General features: G+C 38.1%; 1 protein-coding gene across 1 annotated transcript; it reads left to right on the forward strand.

Moving 5' to 3' along the window:
- Positions 1–2,427: 2,427 nt before the first annotated feature.
- LOC103779719 (anoctamin-3-like) lies at positions 2,428–15,757 on the forward strand (the record flags this gene model as incomplete). Its single annotated transcript, XM_008947365.1, has 13 exons — positions 2,428–2,528; positions 3,468–3,608; positions 3,958–4,122; positions 5,279–5,315; positions 6,408–6,519; positions 7,780–7,837; positions 9,291–9,388; positions 10,773–10,918; positions 11,030–11,182; positions 11,835–11,982; positions 12,722–12,802; positions 13,663–13,768; positions 15,575–15,757. Coding segments are annotated over 13 exons (1,529 nt in total), but the record flags the coding sequence as incomplete, so codon positions are not given.

Raw genomic sequence — 15,757 nt, forward strand, 5'->3', positions numbered from 1 at the left:
GCACTGATCCCTGAGGGACTCCACTTAGTGGTGTTCTTTTAGGAATATTGCAGTGGACAAAGGGAAGGTTTTCTGTGAAATGGCTCCAGTTGTCCCCTTTCTAATACTGGGGAAGTGAATTGTTTGTCTGATGTGAGGTGGGGTCTATGAGAGGAAGTGGGACAGAGTCTGGTACTGTGGGTTTGGTTTTCTTTGGAATCTAGCGTTCTCTGCAGGGTGTGTCAGCAAGCTTCCAACTCATACTTATTCCTGTGCCAGGGTGGACATGCATCTAACAGATTGACCATGAGAGATGAAAATGAGCACCACAGATTTCTGTCCAAATTTGGGTCTTAAGAAGCGTTATCCAACTGACAAGCGATACACTTGGATCAACAGTATACTTCACAACAGCATGCACACATTGTGGTGCTGAGAAATTTTTTTGTTAACTTTTTAAAAAGAAAGGTTGAGTAGATGTATAATATTTGAAAATAAGATGACCTTAAGTACGCTGGCTGTGGTTAGTGTTGAAGTGTGTCTGTTACAGCGGTTTGAAACTCGTCTCCTCTAGTGCTGCCCTGGCCTCAGCACTGGGCTTGGGTAGGTGTGCTCTTCTCTTTGTTAGCAGTTTAATTCAACTGTTGGGAAAAGTGAAAACTGTTTACCTGGGTGACCTAGTGCCTAATGGAAGATGCTCTGTTTGTGACTCGGTTCTTGGGAAGTGTCAGGTGCCTGCAGTGGGTGCCAGGATGCTGGTGCCAAGTGCTCTTCCTGGAAGGCAAAACCTCCAGGAGCAAGTCCTGGAGTGAACAGACTCAGCTGAGGCCATATGGAGCCAAGGTGATTCTGAGGGCTCCAGGAGTGAGATGGGACTGAGCTGGCACCCAGCTGTAGCCTGTATTGATGAAGCAGCAGCTTCAGGTCTGAAGGCTCTCTCAGTAGCAGGTGTGGTACCAAATCTGTAGGACTTTGTTGCATACGTCTGTGGAGAGGCACTGGAGACAGGCTCCTAGCTCCTTGTTGAAAATCTTGACAACAAAAGAAATATTTTTGTAAAAAACCACTCTGTTCAATTCTAACTTGGAGACAGATCTTGATGTAAAGAATAAGCAAGTTAACACAGATGTTAGGGGACAGAGAGAATGAATTAAATAGCATTATAAGGTTAGTGTATAGTCAACTGATTATGCGATTTGTCCCCAGTCTACTATTATTTCTAGACTACAACTGCATCATTTCCAAAATGTCAGTGGATATTTACACAAGCTAAAATACTTATTAATCCAAAGAAGTTGCACATACTTCAACAGTCCTCTTTTCCTCATTCTTCAACAATGGGGAAAAAAATGCCACTAATTCATTTCCTTGGTTTCAGTTTCTCTGACTTGGATATTTTACACCAGGAGGATTTAAAATTCATTATTTTATTCCTGATAACTGGGCCACTTCCTTAATTTCTATTACCTTTGAGTGTAACTAAGAGAATTCTATCATTTGTGCAGTTACAGATTTACCCTTTTGGCACAGGGCTAGTGAATATCTTGTGTGCTTATCTATATAGTATATGGGTAAATTATAGATATATAGATAAAAAAATGATCATAGCTATATATAATACATATTAAACAAATAAGATGTTAAACACGATGCAGAAATATAGAAAAAGGTAGGAATGTGAGACCATCCTAGTCAATCTGAGTTAGAAATCCTCTGTCTGAGCTGTTGGCTTGCCAGAAGGAAGCAAATTTTCTCACTCCCTACGTAAACCACTGTTCTCCAGGAGCCAATTGGGCAAACCTGTGTTTTGTCAGGAATCCCAGCAAAACAAGGTGTCTTACCCTCAGTGGCAAACTACAGTCTTTGGAAAACTTGGAGTTTTTTTATTGGTTGTAATTATTTTTATAGGATCTACCAAACCCACCAAATACATGGAGAATCTGATTATCGTCTCACACACAGAACAGAAATAATTTTTCAAAGGTATATTTTAGTAGTGAAGTGAATCTACTCCAGTATAAAGCTGATGTAGCTGGGAAAGAAGTGAAATTGTCTTGATTCAAACTGTGTAAAATGAGACCATAATTTAGCTTTTTATTAATAGATACCATTGTGTATGCATATCCTTGTTTCTTCAAGGAAGGATTTTTAAACCGTATGTTTTGAATAAAATTAAAAGCAAAATAATGATCTAAAAGGATGGCAATGTCTCGTATTGACAGGTACCTACCTCTGTACAGATACAGCAGCCAGCAAAAGAAATTATCCTGAGATAAACATTGTAAAATGGGTTCCAATTCTAACAGTGATTATCCTGAAGTTAGTTACAGTTTTCAGATTCTATGGGGAAAACAGCCAAAAGAGTGGCTGGTGGCAGTTACCATGTTACATCCTGTTGATTTGCTTGAGATCTGCATGGCCTTTTTTCTTTCTTTGCCATAATTAAAGTGCAGTTTATCTCCACAGCTACAGTCTTTCTCGAGTTTTGGAAAAGGCGGAGAGCTGTATTGACCTATGACTGGGACCTCATAGACTGGGAAGATGAAGAGGTAAGACTAACCAGAATTAAACCTGTAAATCCTGCTATCAGCATGATTTAAATGTAAATATCAATACATATTGTATGCCAGTAATAAGTTGTTGTGCAGATTATATTTGTATTTGTAACACTAGTTGCAGAATAAAACAAGTACAGGTATACAAGGATTCTTTGCCTTCTGCAACTAGCACTATAATTCCAAATATAATTCTACTATTAAACGTATCCTTCGAAAAAATGAGTGGAAATAATGCCTCTACAGAGGATAGGAGCTACTACTGCTATCAGCAAACAAGCCTTTCAATTGTATAGTTTCTTTTACTGGAAATTCCTAATTCTGCATAAAAACAGGACCAAGACAAGCAAAGGGACAGAAACTAGATTTTATACCCTTCTGAGAGGCATAACATACTTTAACATTCTTCTGTCAGCATCAGCAATGATAAAATGATGTTACGACTTAATTTCATAAATCACCAGTGAACATAGCTGTAATTTAACTAGACTGGTGATTTAATTGCAGTCTTAATCAATAGAGACTTTACTATTACTTGTTTTGTAGCTCTCCGCAGAAGCGTAGATACAAGCTGGTGGCCTTTAATACATGGTTTCATATCACAAAAAGCCCAGTCATAATTGGCATTAATTTCTAGTCTTCTTATCAATCTCTGCAGAGAAACTAGTGTTTAAGTTGGTGTCATGACCCGTGATCCTTTTAATACCCTCTTATAGTGGGGAAGGCTCTGACAGCATTTGTTCTTTGTTGGTCTCTGGCACCGTTTCTGAGGATTTTCAAAAGAGCAAATTATGTGGATATTGGAGTTGGAACATTATAAAAAAGAATTTATATCCATTAAGTGTCCTACTTTATAGCACATATATGCATCTGATTTTTGATACTTCAGTCAAATAAGTAGTACAACAAATGGAATCTGCCCTGTCATTCCAGGAAGAGCTGCGCCCCCAGTTTGAAGCTAAATATTCCCAAGTGGAAAGAGTAAATCCCATCACAGGAAAACCTGAACCTTTTCAGCCTTTCCCTGATAAGCTCAGTCGACTGATGGTGTCTGTCTCAGGAATATTCTTCATGGTAATTAATGTAGCTTTTAATCTTATTCTGGTATGAATAGTAGCAAAGGTCTGAGTGCATTCATTAAGATGAGTGGATTTACATAATACAGGTAAAACCAATTGTCTCAGTCTTACTGATTGTTCATGGATCCTTTTCTTTTAACAGATGTAATATAATTATGTTGTAAAAGAATAAAAGAACAGTAAAAAAATCTTTAAATTCAAAATGTAGTTCATTCTTTCAAAGTCTACTCACCAAAGCCAATGTAAATCTTTAAAACACCTGCTAATTTATGAATTCCATGGCAGTTATTTCACACACAGTTTATTTTGCTCTAACATCTCTCTTTATAAATGCTTCCCTGTAGATTTCACTGGTCCTCACTGCAGTGTTTGCAGTTGTGGTGTACCGTCTGGTAGCCATGGAACAGTTTGCTTCTTTCAAGTGGTATTTCATCAAGAAGTATTGGCAGTTTGCTACATCTGGCACTGGAGTCTGTATCAATTTTATGATCATCATGTCACTCAACGTTGTAAGTTTTCTGTTCTTTTAAGGGAGGGGTTAATTAAAAGAGTAATTTTTACAAGGTTACTGAGTTTGGTGTAGATGAGATATATATGTTCTTGCTTATCCATACAGCAGTGCCCAAAGCTAGTATTTCAAGGAGTTTTCCTCCTCTAATAGTGTATTTGTCAAAGTTTGAATTGTTATTAACCTCTAGATTAAAGTACATCTATTGTTTCTATAGCCTCTCTCATTTAAAATGAAGGTGTGATACCAGTGTTGCACAGTTCTAGAATCACTGTGATACATAATTTCAATTTAAGCTTTTCCTATTGTGTAACAGCACAGGTTTAATCATTTGCTGTGGTAGCACAATGTACATTGAAGTAAACTCTATTCCTTCAGCTGCAATATAATTTATCATTTTTCTATTCCTGTGCAGGCACAAACAGGTAGAAGGAGTAATAACACAGCAAACAGTAGCTTTTAATTCTGTTAAGGAGATCATGCACTCACTGCAATAAGAAAGCATTCTCCAAAATAGACTATCATGTATTTATTTCTGTTATTATGTATGATAATTCTGTCATAAAAAGTGCATTCAAGTGAACAAACACACCAAATTTATTGAAAATAGCTTGCTATTAATAGCAAGGAATACTCAAGGGAATACTTTTCAGAGTTGGGCTAAGTGTCATGTAAAATAAAGACTGGAGATAGTGAATTTATAAACAAATCAGGATGTTTTCAGTAGAAGGCTGATACCAGTATGCAAATGCATGCAAAGGAAAATTGTTCTGTCTAAAGGCTTTTGTCTGCTTTTGGATCACATAGGTTTGTTTCTGAAGTTAGAGGATAAGCATCTAGCTGTTAATTAAAAGGACTATTTATGTCTGAACACTTCTCTTGATTTATTTGCTCTTGATTTATCTTTATTGTATGTTTAATAGCTACATACATACATTTACATGGATAAAGAGACCACGATTAAAGTAGTTCAGTGAAGTCTTAGTAGGAAACTACATCCACATGTAGTTACAACATCACCCTCCCTTCTCTGGCCAGATACCTTGATGCTGTGGGCCACAGAGCACCTATGCTGTTCATGCTTGGTTTCATTCTGGGTTTGACATCACAGCAGACAGGACGTGCTATGCTTATAACATCTCTTTTTTCTGTTGTAGGTATATGAAAAGGTTGCCTATCTCCTCACAGACTTAGGTATGTAGCTCATTATTAGTGGTATGGTGCTTGATAGCTGTGGCACATACCATTATGTTTACAAAATAATATGGTTTTGAAAGCCTTATCTATGCATATTACTGTTCTGGCATTTCCCTAATCAAGTGAGAAATATCAGAGAAAGAAAGGATATTATTCTTTCACTGTGGCAATAATTGAAAAGAAAGGAATTTATTCTTACACATCTACATTTCTTTTTATGTTTTGTGGTATAAATTGAAAAAAACTGTCATCTTACAATGGAAGAAAAGTCACTACATGTTCTCTTCGAATGCTAAAACATTTTTTTTTCCATTTTTCCCAAATATGTGGTTATTTTTTCTATAATTTTTTAATTTAATCTTTTGTATGGAAACAATAGTTTAATATAAACTTACATTGCCCATAATAAAAATGCTAAGTCATGAATTTTGAAGTAGCTCTAATTCTGTCACATTAAAAATTTATACTGAAGCCTCTAGTTGTGTTGCAGTCATAAAGCTTTTTCTAGCTTATAGAAAACAAGAAAGCAAAGACAGCATTTATGATCTCCTACTATATGAGTATGCCAAGTTTTAGTGTTTCTTCCTGCATGTTCTCTTTTAGCCCACATCAAAATTTGATCTTGTCATGCTTTGAAAGCAATCTCACTGTTCAAATTTAACAGCTCCCTCTCCTGGTTATAGTGTTGAAAATCATGCACTAAACATGCTCAAAAATTTACAGGGTTACAGGTAACAGGCAGCTGAACAGGTTGGAAAGATTCAGAATGTATAGCCACCTTCCCCAAATTATTAAAATACTTTAAAATATTTTTTCAGGTCACACTGATTTGTATTCCTACTTTGTTTTTTAGTAGATGATATTGTTAAAGCTCAGGGAATGGGAAAGAAAATAATGATTTCTTTTAAGTGTACAAGGTGATTTTTCCCCAAATATGCAAACGTATTTTAAAAAATTAATTGGAACCTGATGAGGCACCATGAATTGAAAATATTGTTTGTTTTGTTAGTGCTTATTGATCCATGAACAAAGTTAGGCATAACTCAATTTCATTTTTGTTTATATGATGTCTGTGGTGTCTTTTGGCAGAGCACCCTAGGACAGAATCTGAGTGGGAAAACAGCTTTGCCTTGAAAATGTTCCTCTTCCAGTTTGTCAACTTGAACAGCTCCATCTTTTACATTGCCTTTTTTCTTGGCAGGTAAGTTATCTTTGCTAACTGCACTTAAAGGAAAACTGGCAGAGAACTCGTAATCCTTGCTAATTTTACAGGTTTGAAGAAAACACAGTGACAGTTTGGACTGTAATATTTGATGTCAGTCAGCTTCTGAAGATAATAACACTAAATTAGTATTTTTAATTGTATGTGAGGGTTGGACCTTTGAAAACTTTACTCATGAATCTAAACAGTAAAAAGTCTACTTTTTAAGGGGGTTTATGTACATGACTTCCCTACAAAATGAGAATTCAGAACCTTTGAAAATACAGCTACTTCCTAAATATGGATCTGTATTTAGTGCTGTGCTAATAGACTTTATTCATTTTTTCTTGTTTATCCCCTAACCCTAACCCCTAACCCCTAACCCTAACCCTGCGATTACATTTCCCAAGGTCCATTTCTATGAGTAGTAAATACTGTCTGGCAAGTCTTACACAAGAGTAGGAAGCAGAAAAGCTGGCTTCAGTTTTTGTGTGTATCTTTAGCTCAGAGAATGAGACACTGGACAGGTCTAACCTTACTTCCTCTTCACTTCCATTTCACTATGATCACAGTTACCAGTTTTGCAGAACCTACAGAGTATTTCAGAGTACCCTTCTGAAAAGTTTTATAATACAATTTCAGTTCAAGATCATTTGGAAAAAAAAACACCAAACTTCTAGTACAGACTGTTGGTAATATCTGGTTATTACATCCAGTGATGCATTTGCCATACAGTTTTTAAACTTTGTATCTTCCTATCTCCTGGGGCTAGTAGGACCAGGCATGGGTTTTTTTTCTGTCATTTATAACTTTCACTGAAGTTGTTAAGTATCTTGGTTCTGTTCATTTTACCAGAATCTGTTAGATCTGTAAAAAGCATTTATGATTTTATGCTTGTATGACTAAGGGTGCAATCCAGTGCACACTTGATGTAGGCAAGCAGATCACTCTGCTGCAGTACATTCCTGTGGATTGCAATGGCTTATCTTCTTCCAAGTAGATTAGAGTCTGAACTTCTAAACATCTAAAACCACTGAAGCCAGGATTCTTGTTCTGGACATAGTAAAAGCTTAAGATCTCTTGCAAAATGATGGTCCTTGTTTGATTCTAAAACTTCCATATCCTACAGATACCAGATTTAAGCCTGTGTGATTTAATCTGTTTATATTTTATGAATGTGCTTGGTGGATGTTGTGAAATAACTACTGATACAGGGTGTTCTTGGAATGTCCACTGAGAAGCAGAAATCTTATTTTCTAGATTTGCAGGCCGCCCAGGAAAGTACAACAAGCTTTTTAACAGATGGAGACTGGAAGAGGTAAGCAACCCTATTTTGTGTTCCTGTGAAATTTCCATGAGTGAAAAGGAAGTGGCTGAAGGACATGAATTATGTCCAGTTTGAAAGATTTATTATTCCATCTAAGGGCAATGAAGAGTAAACTCTTTGCTCTTATTTATAGCAACGGATAGGAAACAGGAGATGTGTTTTTCCTTCTGCATTCTTCACTGTGCTGAGTGACTCTGCCCAAGACACATAGTTCTTCCTGCCTCTCTCTTTGGGAAAAGCAAACAGGGATAGTTCCTTACCTCACAGGCACTCTTAAGTCCTACATGATTGGAATCTCCTGGGCACGTGCAGGTTTTGGATGGAGGACATAAAGCTGTCAACTTTTTTATCAGCTTCTTAAGTTTCTGCCAGCACTGGAAAGTCATAGACCTGTTGGAGCAGGTCTGGAGGAGGGTCACAAAAATGATCAGAGCACTGGAGCACTTCTGCTGTGAGGCCAGGCTGAGAGAGGTTGGATTGTTCAGGCTGGAGAAGAGAAGACACTGGAGAGACCTTGTGGCCTTCCAGTACTTAAAAGGGGGCATATAATAAAGATGGGGACAGACTTTTTAGTGGGACAGAGGGTGATGGTTTTACACTGAAGAGGGGAGATGTAGACTAGACGTAAGGAAGAACTGTTTTACAGTTAGGGTGGTGAAACATTGGGATGTGCTGCCCAGAGAAGTGGTAGATGCCTCATCCCTGGGAACATTCCAGGACAAGTTGGAGAGGGCTCTGAGCCATCTGATCTAGCTGAAGGTGTCGCTGCTCACTGTAAGGGGGCTTGGACTAGATGATCTTTGGAGGTCCCTTCCAACCCAAAGCCGTTTATGATTATATGATTTAAAAGAAGAAAAACAGTATTTTCAAAATTTAGCTTGAAAATGTGTTAGAATTGCACCCCCCAAACTGTCACAATCACGCTAAACTTAAGTCTTGTCTCTGAAAAACAGTTTTTTTTCTGTTGAACCTTGGTAACTGCAGAGTAAAATACCATATCTTTGTAGTCCATGATCTAAAAAACTTTGTGTAATCACTAAATATTTTAATATGGCAACTTATCTAGTAATGGTACCAGAGATTCATCTACTGAGTCTCTATTTAGACTTAGGACATCACAGGTGAAATACTGCTGCATTCTTTCAAAATGAATATGTATGTATTGGTCTAAGTGAAATGTTCTATATCATTTATCAGATATCTAGCACACATACCCTTAGCTTAGGTAATGCAGTCCAGTTCTCCAAGAAATACGATGTCTAAAGGTGGTTCAACTGAAGTGTGTGTTCTATTGCTGTTATTCATATTTATTTTAACATTTCTGTAACTGGAGGCGAGTGTTTTTCACCAAACATGTTTGAATATTTTTCATTCACCCTCTGAACAAATAAAACTGAAAGAAATCCTCTGACTTCAGCTATTATCTTTTTCCACTTAATTTCAGTGTCATCCTAGTGGCTGCTTGATAGATCTCTGTTTGCAAATGGGAGTTATTATGGTTTTAAAACAAATGTGGAACAACTTCATGGAACTAGGCTATCCGTAAGTTCAGATGTTAAAATTTATTTGACAAATAGTGATTACATATTAGCATGAGTCAGTGATAGGGGAAAATATTTTAATGTTTAGAGAAAGTTTTCACTTTTGCATCTCATGTACTGTATCTTTGTTCCCAAGGGAAGCATTAACTGCTGCTCCAAGATAAAGCTTCTCAGGGTATGTTAACCATCTAAACTGTTTATTTGGCTTTCATTTTGCATAATACAAACAGAGCTGTTGAGCTACTGAAGAGAGTAATGGGCTAAGAGTCTTACAGTTCTCTTGAAACTGGAAGAAAGTGTTTTCAGTAAAAGGTTGCTCATCAAATATTAATTAAATCAAAATCACAAGCTTGAAAATGTCAGAAGGGTTATGCTCACAATGTGCAATCATTCTGCAGAGGGGCAGTGTGCTCAGCTGTCCTGAGACATGGATTTCTGAAAAACAGAAACCTACCTGAAATATCAGCCTTCCTGTCTTCTTGGCCCAGCAGTCTTAGCTCAGTCTAGAATTTATTTTAGAAGATACTAGTATTTCTTTATGGAAAGCAGTGTTTTGTTTTGACAAAACCATTTGCTCTTTCAGTAACAAGAGATCAAGAGCTGAACACCAGATTAGCCTGAGAAAAAAATAGCCTGTTAATGAAAATGCCTAGAAGAAAATTATTTCCCATCTGCAGTCTCTTTTCAGCAATATCTAGAAACAGACAAGTCTTTAATTGCCACGTGTCAATAATGGATCATATTTTTCATTTGTATAAGACTTTAATTTGTGAGACTGTTACCTACTTAATATTTATAATTATTTGTGAAAAGACCTCTGCACAGCTTTAACAACAAATAGTCTTAAATACTTGCAGCTTCAGCAACACCTCCTTAGATGCTTTTTCCTGCTTCAAGAAAAAATTAGTCTATGGAGCATCTAGATCTTTAGGTTTGTTCAGAAATAGCAGGCATGCTCTACTATTCAATATATTTTAGTATCACAGTTCTTACTGAGTGCCAGCTACTTGGTTTGTCTTTTACAGGATTAAAAATAAACCACTTCTTTTAATGCTCTCACTATGCATGGTTTTGTTTCCTGTTCTTTTTTTATTTAACTCTGCAGATAAATCCTACCAAAAAAAAAGTGTAACAAGCAAGTTCCATATTCTGAAAAGTTTATTTGTACAATCCGTAACATGCTTTGTTAAAGACATAATTAAAATTGCAGTGCAGAATTTTGAGAATTTTTGGAAGTTCTTTGAATTTTATGTGGTATTGTAAATATTTCCAGAAAATTCCTAAGTAAATATTCAGGAGCTATTCAAAATACTTCAGAACACACCCACAAGTATCGTAAATCACTGAGCAAGTGCAGTCAATAACACTCTCTTTATCTAACAAAGTTTGTTACAGAATTGGTGGTCACGACGCAAAATGAAGAGAGGAGGCCAGTTAATGGAGCATAAAGTTTCTCTGCCTCAGTGGGAGAAAGATTGGAATCTGCAGCCCATGAACCTCCATGGTTTAATGGATGAATACTTAGAGATGGGTGAGTGACTCGAGGGAGGTGCCAGTTGTCTTAAGAAAGTGTTACTTACTGTGTTGCACATGGAAAGATCTTTTGAGTTGCCAGTTTCTAACCCTAGAAATGCCTGTCTAGTTTTACAGTTTGGCTTTACCACCATCTTCGTTGCTGCCTTCCCACTGGCACCTCTCCTGGCACTGCTGAACAACATCATCGAAATAAGGCTGGATGCATACAAGTTTGTCACGCAGTGGCGGAGACCTATGCCTGCAAGAGCAACAGATATAGGTGAGAGAGGCTACTGCTGTCACTGCCAGGTCCCACCTCTTTGTGTTTCCTTCCTCCCTGCACCTTAACCTTGAAATACTTCATGTGTCAAGAGTGAAACTGATAATGTAACCTGCAGATCTCGGTAACAGCTCTCCTGTTAAGCAGCAAAAAGACGCTCAGGTGCTTAGCTAGGAGGACTCCTCAAATTTGCTTTCCATTTCCAAGAAGGGATTGTAATAGTTGACTCCTGAAAACATGCTAAATAGTATTTTAGGCATCTGTGCAACTCTAGGTCTAAAATTATACCCAAAATCAACGGAATTTGGAGATTAAATATAAAGACTACATTCACTTTTAGTTAACAATAGAATTAAAAATAAGCAATCTCTTCCTGTTTGGCCTTTACAGCCAAAGATATGGTTATACCTTTGTTGCTTAGCCATTTCTTCTCAGCAGGATGTGCCCTACTGTAAGACTTCAGGTGGAGCCAGTGGTGCCAGGAATGTGGGATCATGGTTTAACGTTCACTAGTTTTTCTAACCAAATAATTCTTCCTTAATAAAAAAAGAAAACTGTATGGTTAATAATGACTTTAATATCACTCGTATGACTTTGTGTGACTTCATATGACTATAAAAAATTACCTTATTGCCATTTCTCCCGTTTCTAGGTATCTGGTATGGGATTCTGGAAGGAATTGGAGTTTTGGCTGTCATCACCAATGCCTTTGTTATTGCCATTACTTCTGATTACATTCCACGTTTTGTCTATGCATACAAATATGGTCCCTGTACAGATCAAGGATACAGACAAGAAAAGTAATTAAGATATTCTGTATATACACATGGATATTTCAGTGGAAGCACACTTCTGCTCCTGCCTTTTCGTGTTAATATACTTATATAGATTAGTTATGTTTTAACTTTTACAGCTGCGCAAACCTTCACAGGTATTGTGTGAGTAATTCAGCCATTCCAGAGAGTCTGCAGACTAACTCCAGAGATACAGAAGTGGAAAATCACATCTTCCCTTCTGAACGCAAACAGCAAAGTTCACTATATGCTGTTAAAGTTTTCAGGCTTTCTCTAGATAAGCTTTTCTTTTCTGCAGTAGTTCTGGACTGTCTTCTCCCACTGCTCTCCCACACACATTTATGCACCCAAACCCTCTTTTATCCTAAGCTTTGTTCATCCTCAAACGTCCCTGCCTCATTCTCTTCAGAAGTCATAGAATCACTTAGGTTGGAAAAGACCCTCAGGATCAAGCCCAGCAGTAAGGGTGTGCAGGGTGGGGGGGTTGCAGGTGGGTCTGGAGCCCAAGTCCTGTTGCTTCATGGGCAGAGGCTCTTCCATGCCACTGTGGGGTCTTGGCTGGGCTGCTTGAAATTTTTGAATTGCTTTTGTCCTAAGGAGCAAAAAAAATAGTATGCGAGTGGGAAGTGTCACAACATAGGATACATGGTCACTGTATGTGATAGCAGAATATGTTCACATACAGGATGTATGCTGTGCAACCATTTTATGAAGAAAGTCTTGACCCTATGTCTTCTCCCTACAGATGCTTAAAAGGATATGTCAACAGCAGTCTATCAGTATTTGATTTGAGTGAACTTGGGATGGGATACTCGGGCTACTGCCGGTATGTTTCAGTGCTCTCCCTTCTTGTAAGATAGGCATAGATGTTAATACAGACATTAAATTGAAATCATTGCTTAAATTAGTGGCATAATAGTTTCTTCTTTGCCTCTAAAAGCATTTTAGTTCAAGTTTGTTCAACATGGAAGTTGCAGGTGCAAACACTGTGGTAGGATGCAATACTGACAGACTGGAAACCTGTGTTCTGAGTTTGTCCAGGACTCTTGCAAGCCATACCTTTTGTGCTTATGTGAATTATTTAATTTCAAAGTTTTCCCAGCTGCCAAGAAGGATAAGAATTCTCATTTCAGTTTTGTTAAACATTCTGAGGTCTAATAGTTAAAATACAGAAAATTTTTGTTGTGGCTGTAACACAGGTCAAGATCCCAAACAGTTATTTAAAAGGAACACAAGGAATTCAGCATAACAATTAAATGTGGCATTGTGTGAGTGCACTCCTGGTTTCAGATGTTTTACAGGGAAAGTTAGCCTGAATTGACTTTACAGTTACAAGTTACAGAATCATGTTACATTTATGCAAACTTTGTCTGGAGAATCTCATGCTTATAAGCAAAGACAAGAATCTATTTAGAGTCTGCACACTTGAACTTAACACTCTGCGGTGTCAGCTTTGGCAAAACAAAATCGTTTTCTCTGGAGTTTTAGAAGCAAAAAGTGCTATCTTGTAAGCAATTCTCTTTAATTGCCTGTATTGTGGACTGTTCTCCTTTTCTGTTTAATCCCTCCTGAAGTATGATTTCGGTTTTTCTCCTCTTAGCTAGATCTGGGGTAAACTAGGGAGTTCCTCACCGTGTTGAGGTTTTGGAGCGTGGGCTGACTTACAGGGGTTTGTTTGCTTTGCAGGTATAGAGATTACAGAGCCCCACCGTGGAGTTCAACTCCATATGAATTCACTTTGCAGTTCTGGCACGTCCTGGCAGCACGGCTGGCCTTCATCATAGTGTTTGAGGTTAGTCATGGGAAGGAACAATTCCTTTATACTCCTTCAAAGTCCAAGCTGATTTTTTACAGTAGTCTTATAAATAAATTGTCGGTAATGTCAACTGCAATCAGTTCATTACAATCAAGAGAGGGAGAAGAAAGAAATCAACCTCCCCAAAGTGTTGTCAATCAGCTGCTTCAAACTGAATTGACAGCAGGCACAGATTATAGAGTCCCTCCAAAACTGTATTTCCTTAACAGTCATCTTACATCATGTTGGTTCCCAAACAAATCTTTCATGTTTTATTGAAAAAGAAGAAATTAAACTTGCATGTACATACAGTTATTACAAGTTAAAATCTCTGTCAGGGAAATTATACATGATGTGTATGATTTTCTATGATTATATGATTGTATTTATATGATTTTGTAATGGCTCAATGTTCAGATGGAGGATGGTGACGAGTGGTGTCCTTCAGGGGTCTGTGCTGGGACTGGTGTTGTTTAATATCTTCATTAATGATATTGAGTGCACTCACAGCAAGTTTGTGGATGATACCAAGCTGGGAGGTGCAGTTGATATGCCAGAGGGACTTGGACAGGCTGGAGAGGTGGGCTCAGATGAACCTTCTGAGGTTCAACAAGGCCAAAGGCAGGGTTCTGCATCTTGGCCAGGGTACCCAGCACTAGCAGTATAGGCTGGGAGAGGGTTTACTGGAGAGCAGTCCTGTGGAAAGGGACTTGGGAGTGCTGGTGGATGAAAAACTGGACATGAGCCATCAATGTGCAATCACAGCTCAGAAGGCCAATCACATCCTGGGCTGCATCAAAAGAAGTGTGGCCAACAGATGGAGAGAGGTGATCCTGCCCCTCTGCTCTGCCCTGGTGAGACTTCACCTGGAGTCCTGTGTCCAGCTCTGGAGCCCCTAACACCAGAAGGATGCAGACATATTGGAGTGAGTTCAGAGGAGAGCCACCAAAATGATCAAGGAATTGGAGCACCTCTCCTATGAAGACAGGCTGGGGGAGTTGGGGCTATTCAGCCTGGAGAAGAGCAGGTCCTGGGGGGACCTTATAGTTACCTTCCAGTACCTGAAGTGGCCTCCATGAAGGCAGGGGAGGGACTATTGAAAAGGGTTTGTAATGATAGGACAATGAGTAATGGTTTTAAACTAGGAAAAGACAGATTTAGACTCAATATTAGAAAAAAGTTCTTTAATATAAGAGTAGTAGATCATTAGAATGGGCTGCCCAGTGAGGTAGTGGAGGCACAACCCTGGAGTCATTCAAAGTCAGGCTTGGTGGGGCCCTGGGCGTCCTGTCCTACGAAGAAATGTCCCTGCTTGTGGAGGGAGGTTGGACCAGATGACCTCTAGAGGTCCCTTCAAGCCTAAAACATTCTATGGTTCTAGCCTAATATAAAAGTAGAAATGTGTGTGCTAACATTGAAGAACGTGTTACATACTGTCCAGGGTTACTTCAGTTACAAGCTCTTAGCAAAGATTGCTTGTTTGCTGTTGTCACTCACACAAGCATGTCCTGCAGTCGCATCTTCATTCAGGTCTCTGGTTATACCCTTAGTTTTGCTTTTCAGAAGACATCAGCATGTTCACATTTCCGATAGAGTGCTCATTTACTTTTATATTTTTTAATTTTTTAATTACATTTTACATTTATTTTCTTTTTTTTTTTCACTTGCTTATTTACCTGTATATGTGTGTGTATGTATTAAAAACAAAAGGAGTTGCTTTTCAGTCATGAATGAAATCTCAGTTTGTTTTGCCACAGATTTTTAGGCCCTAAAACGTGCAATTATTTTTCTTCTTCTTTTCAGCACCTTGTTTTTGGAATAAAGTCTTTCATTGCCTACCTGATTCCAGACATGCCCAAAGACTTGTGCGACAGAATGAGGAGAGAGAAGTACTTAGTCCAGGAGATGATGTATGAGGCTGAACTGGAGCATTTGCAGAAAGAAAGGAAAAAGAATGGGAAACAGTATCACCACGAATGGCCTTAG

The sequence above is a fragment of the Merops nubicus genome, unplaced genomic scaffold, assembly GCF_000691845.1.
Source record: "Merops nubicus isolate BGI_N331 unplaced genomic scaffold, ASM69184v1 scaffold23869, whole genome shotgun sequence".
In the NCBI taxonomy this organism is placed as follows: Eukaryota; Metazoa; Chordata; class Aves; order Coraciiformes; family Meropidae; genus Merops; species Merops nubicus.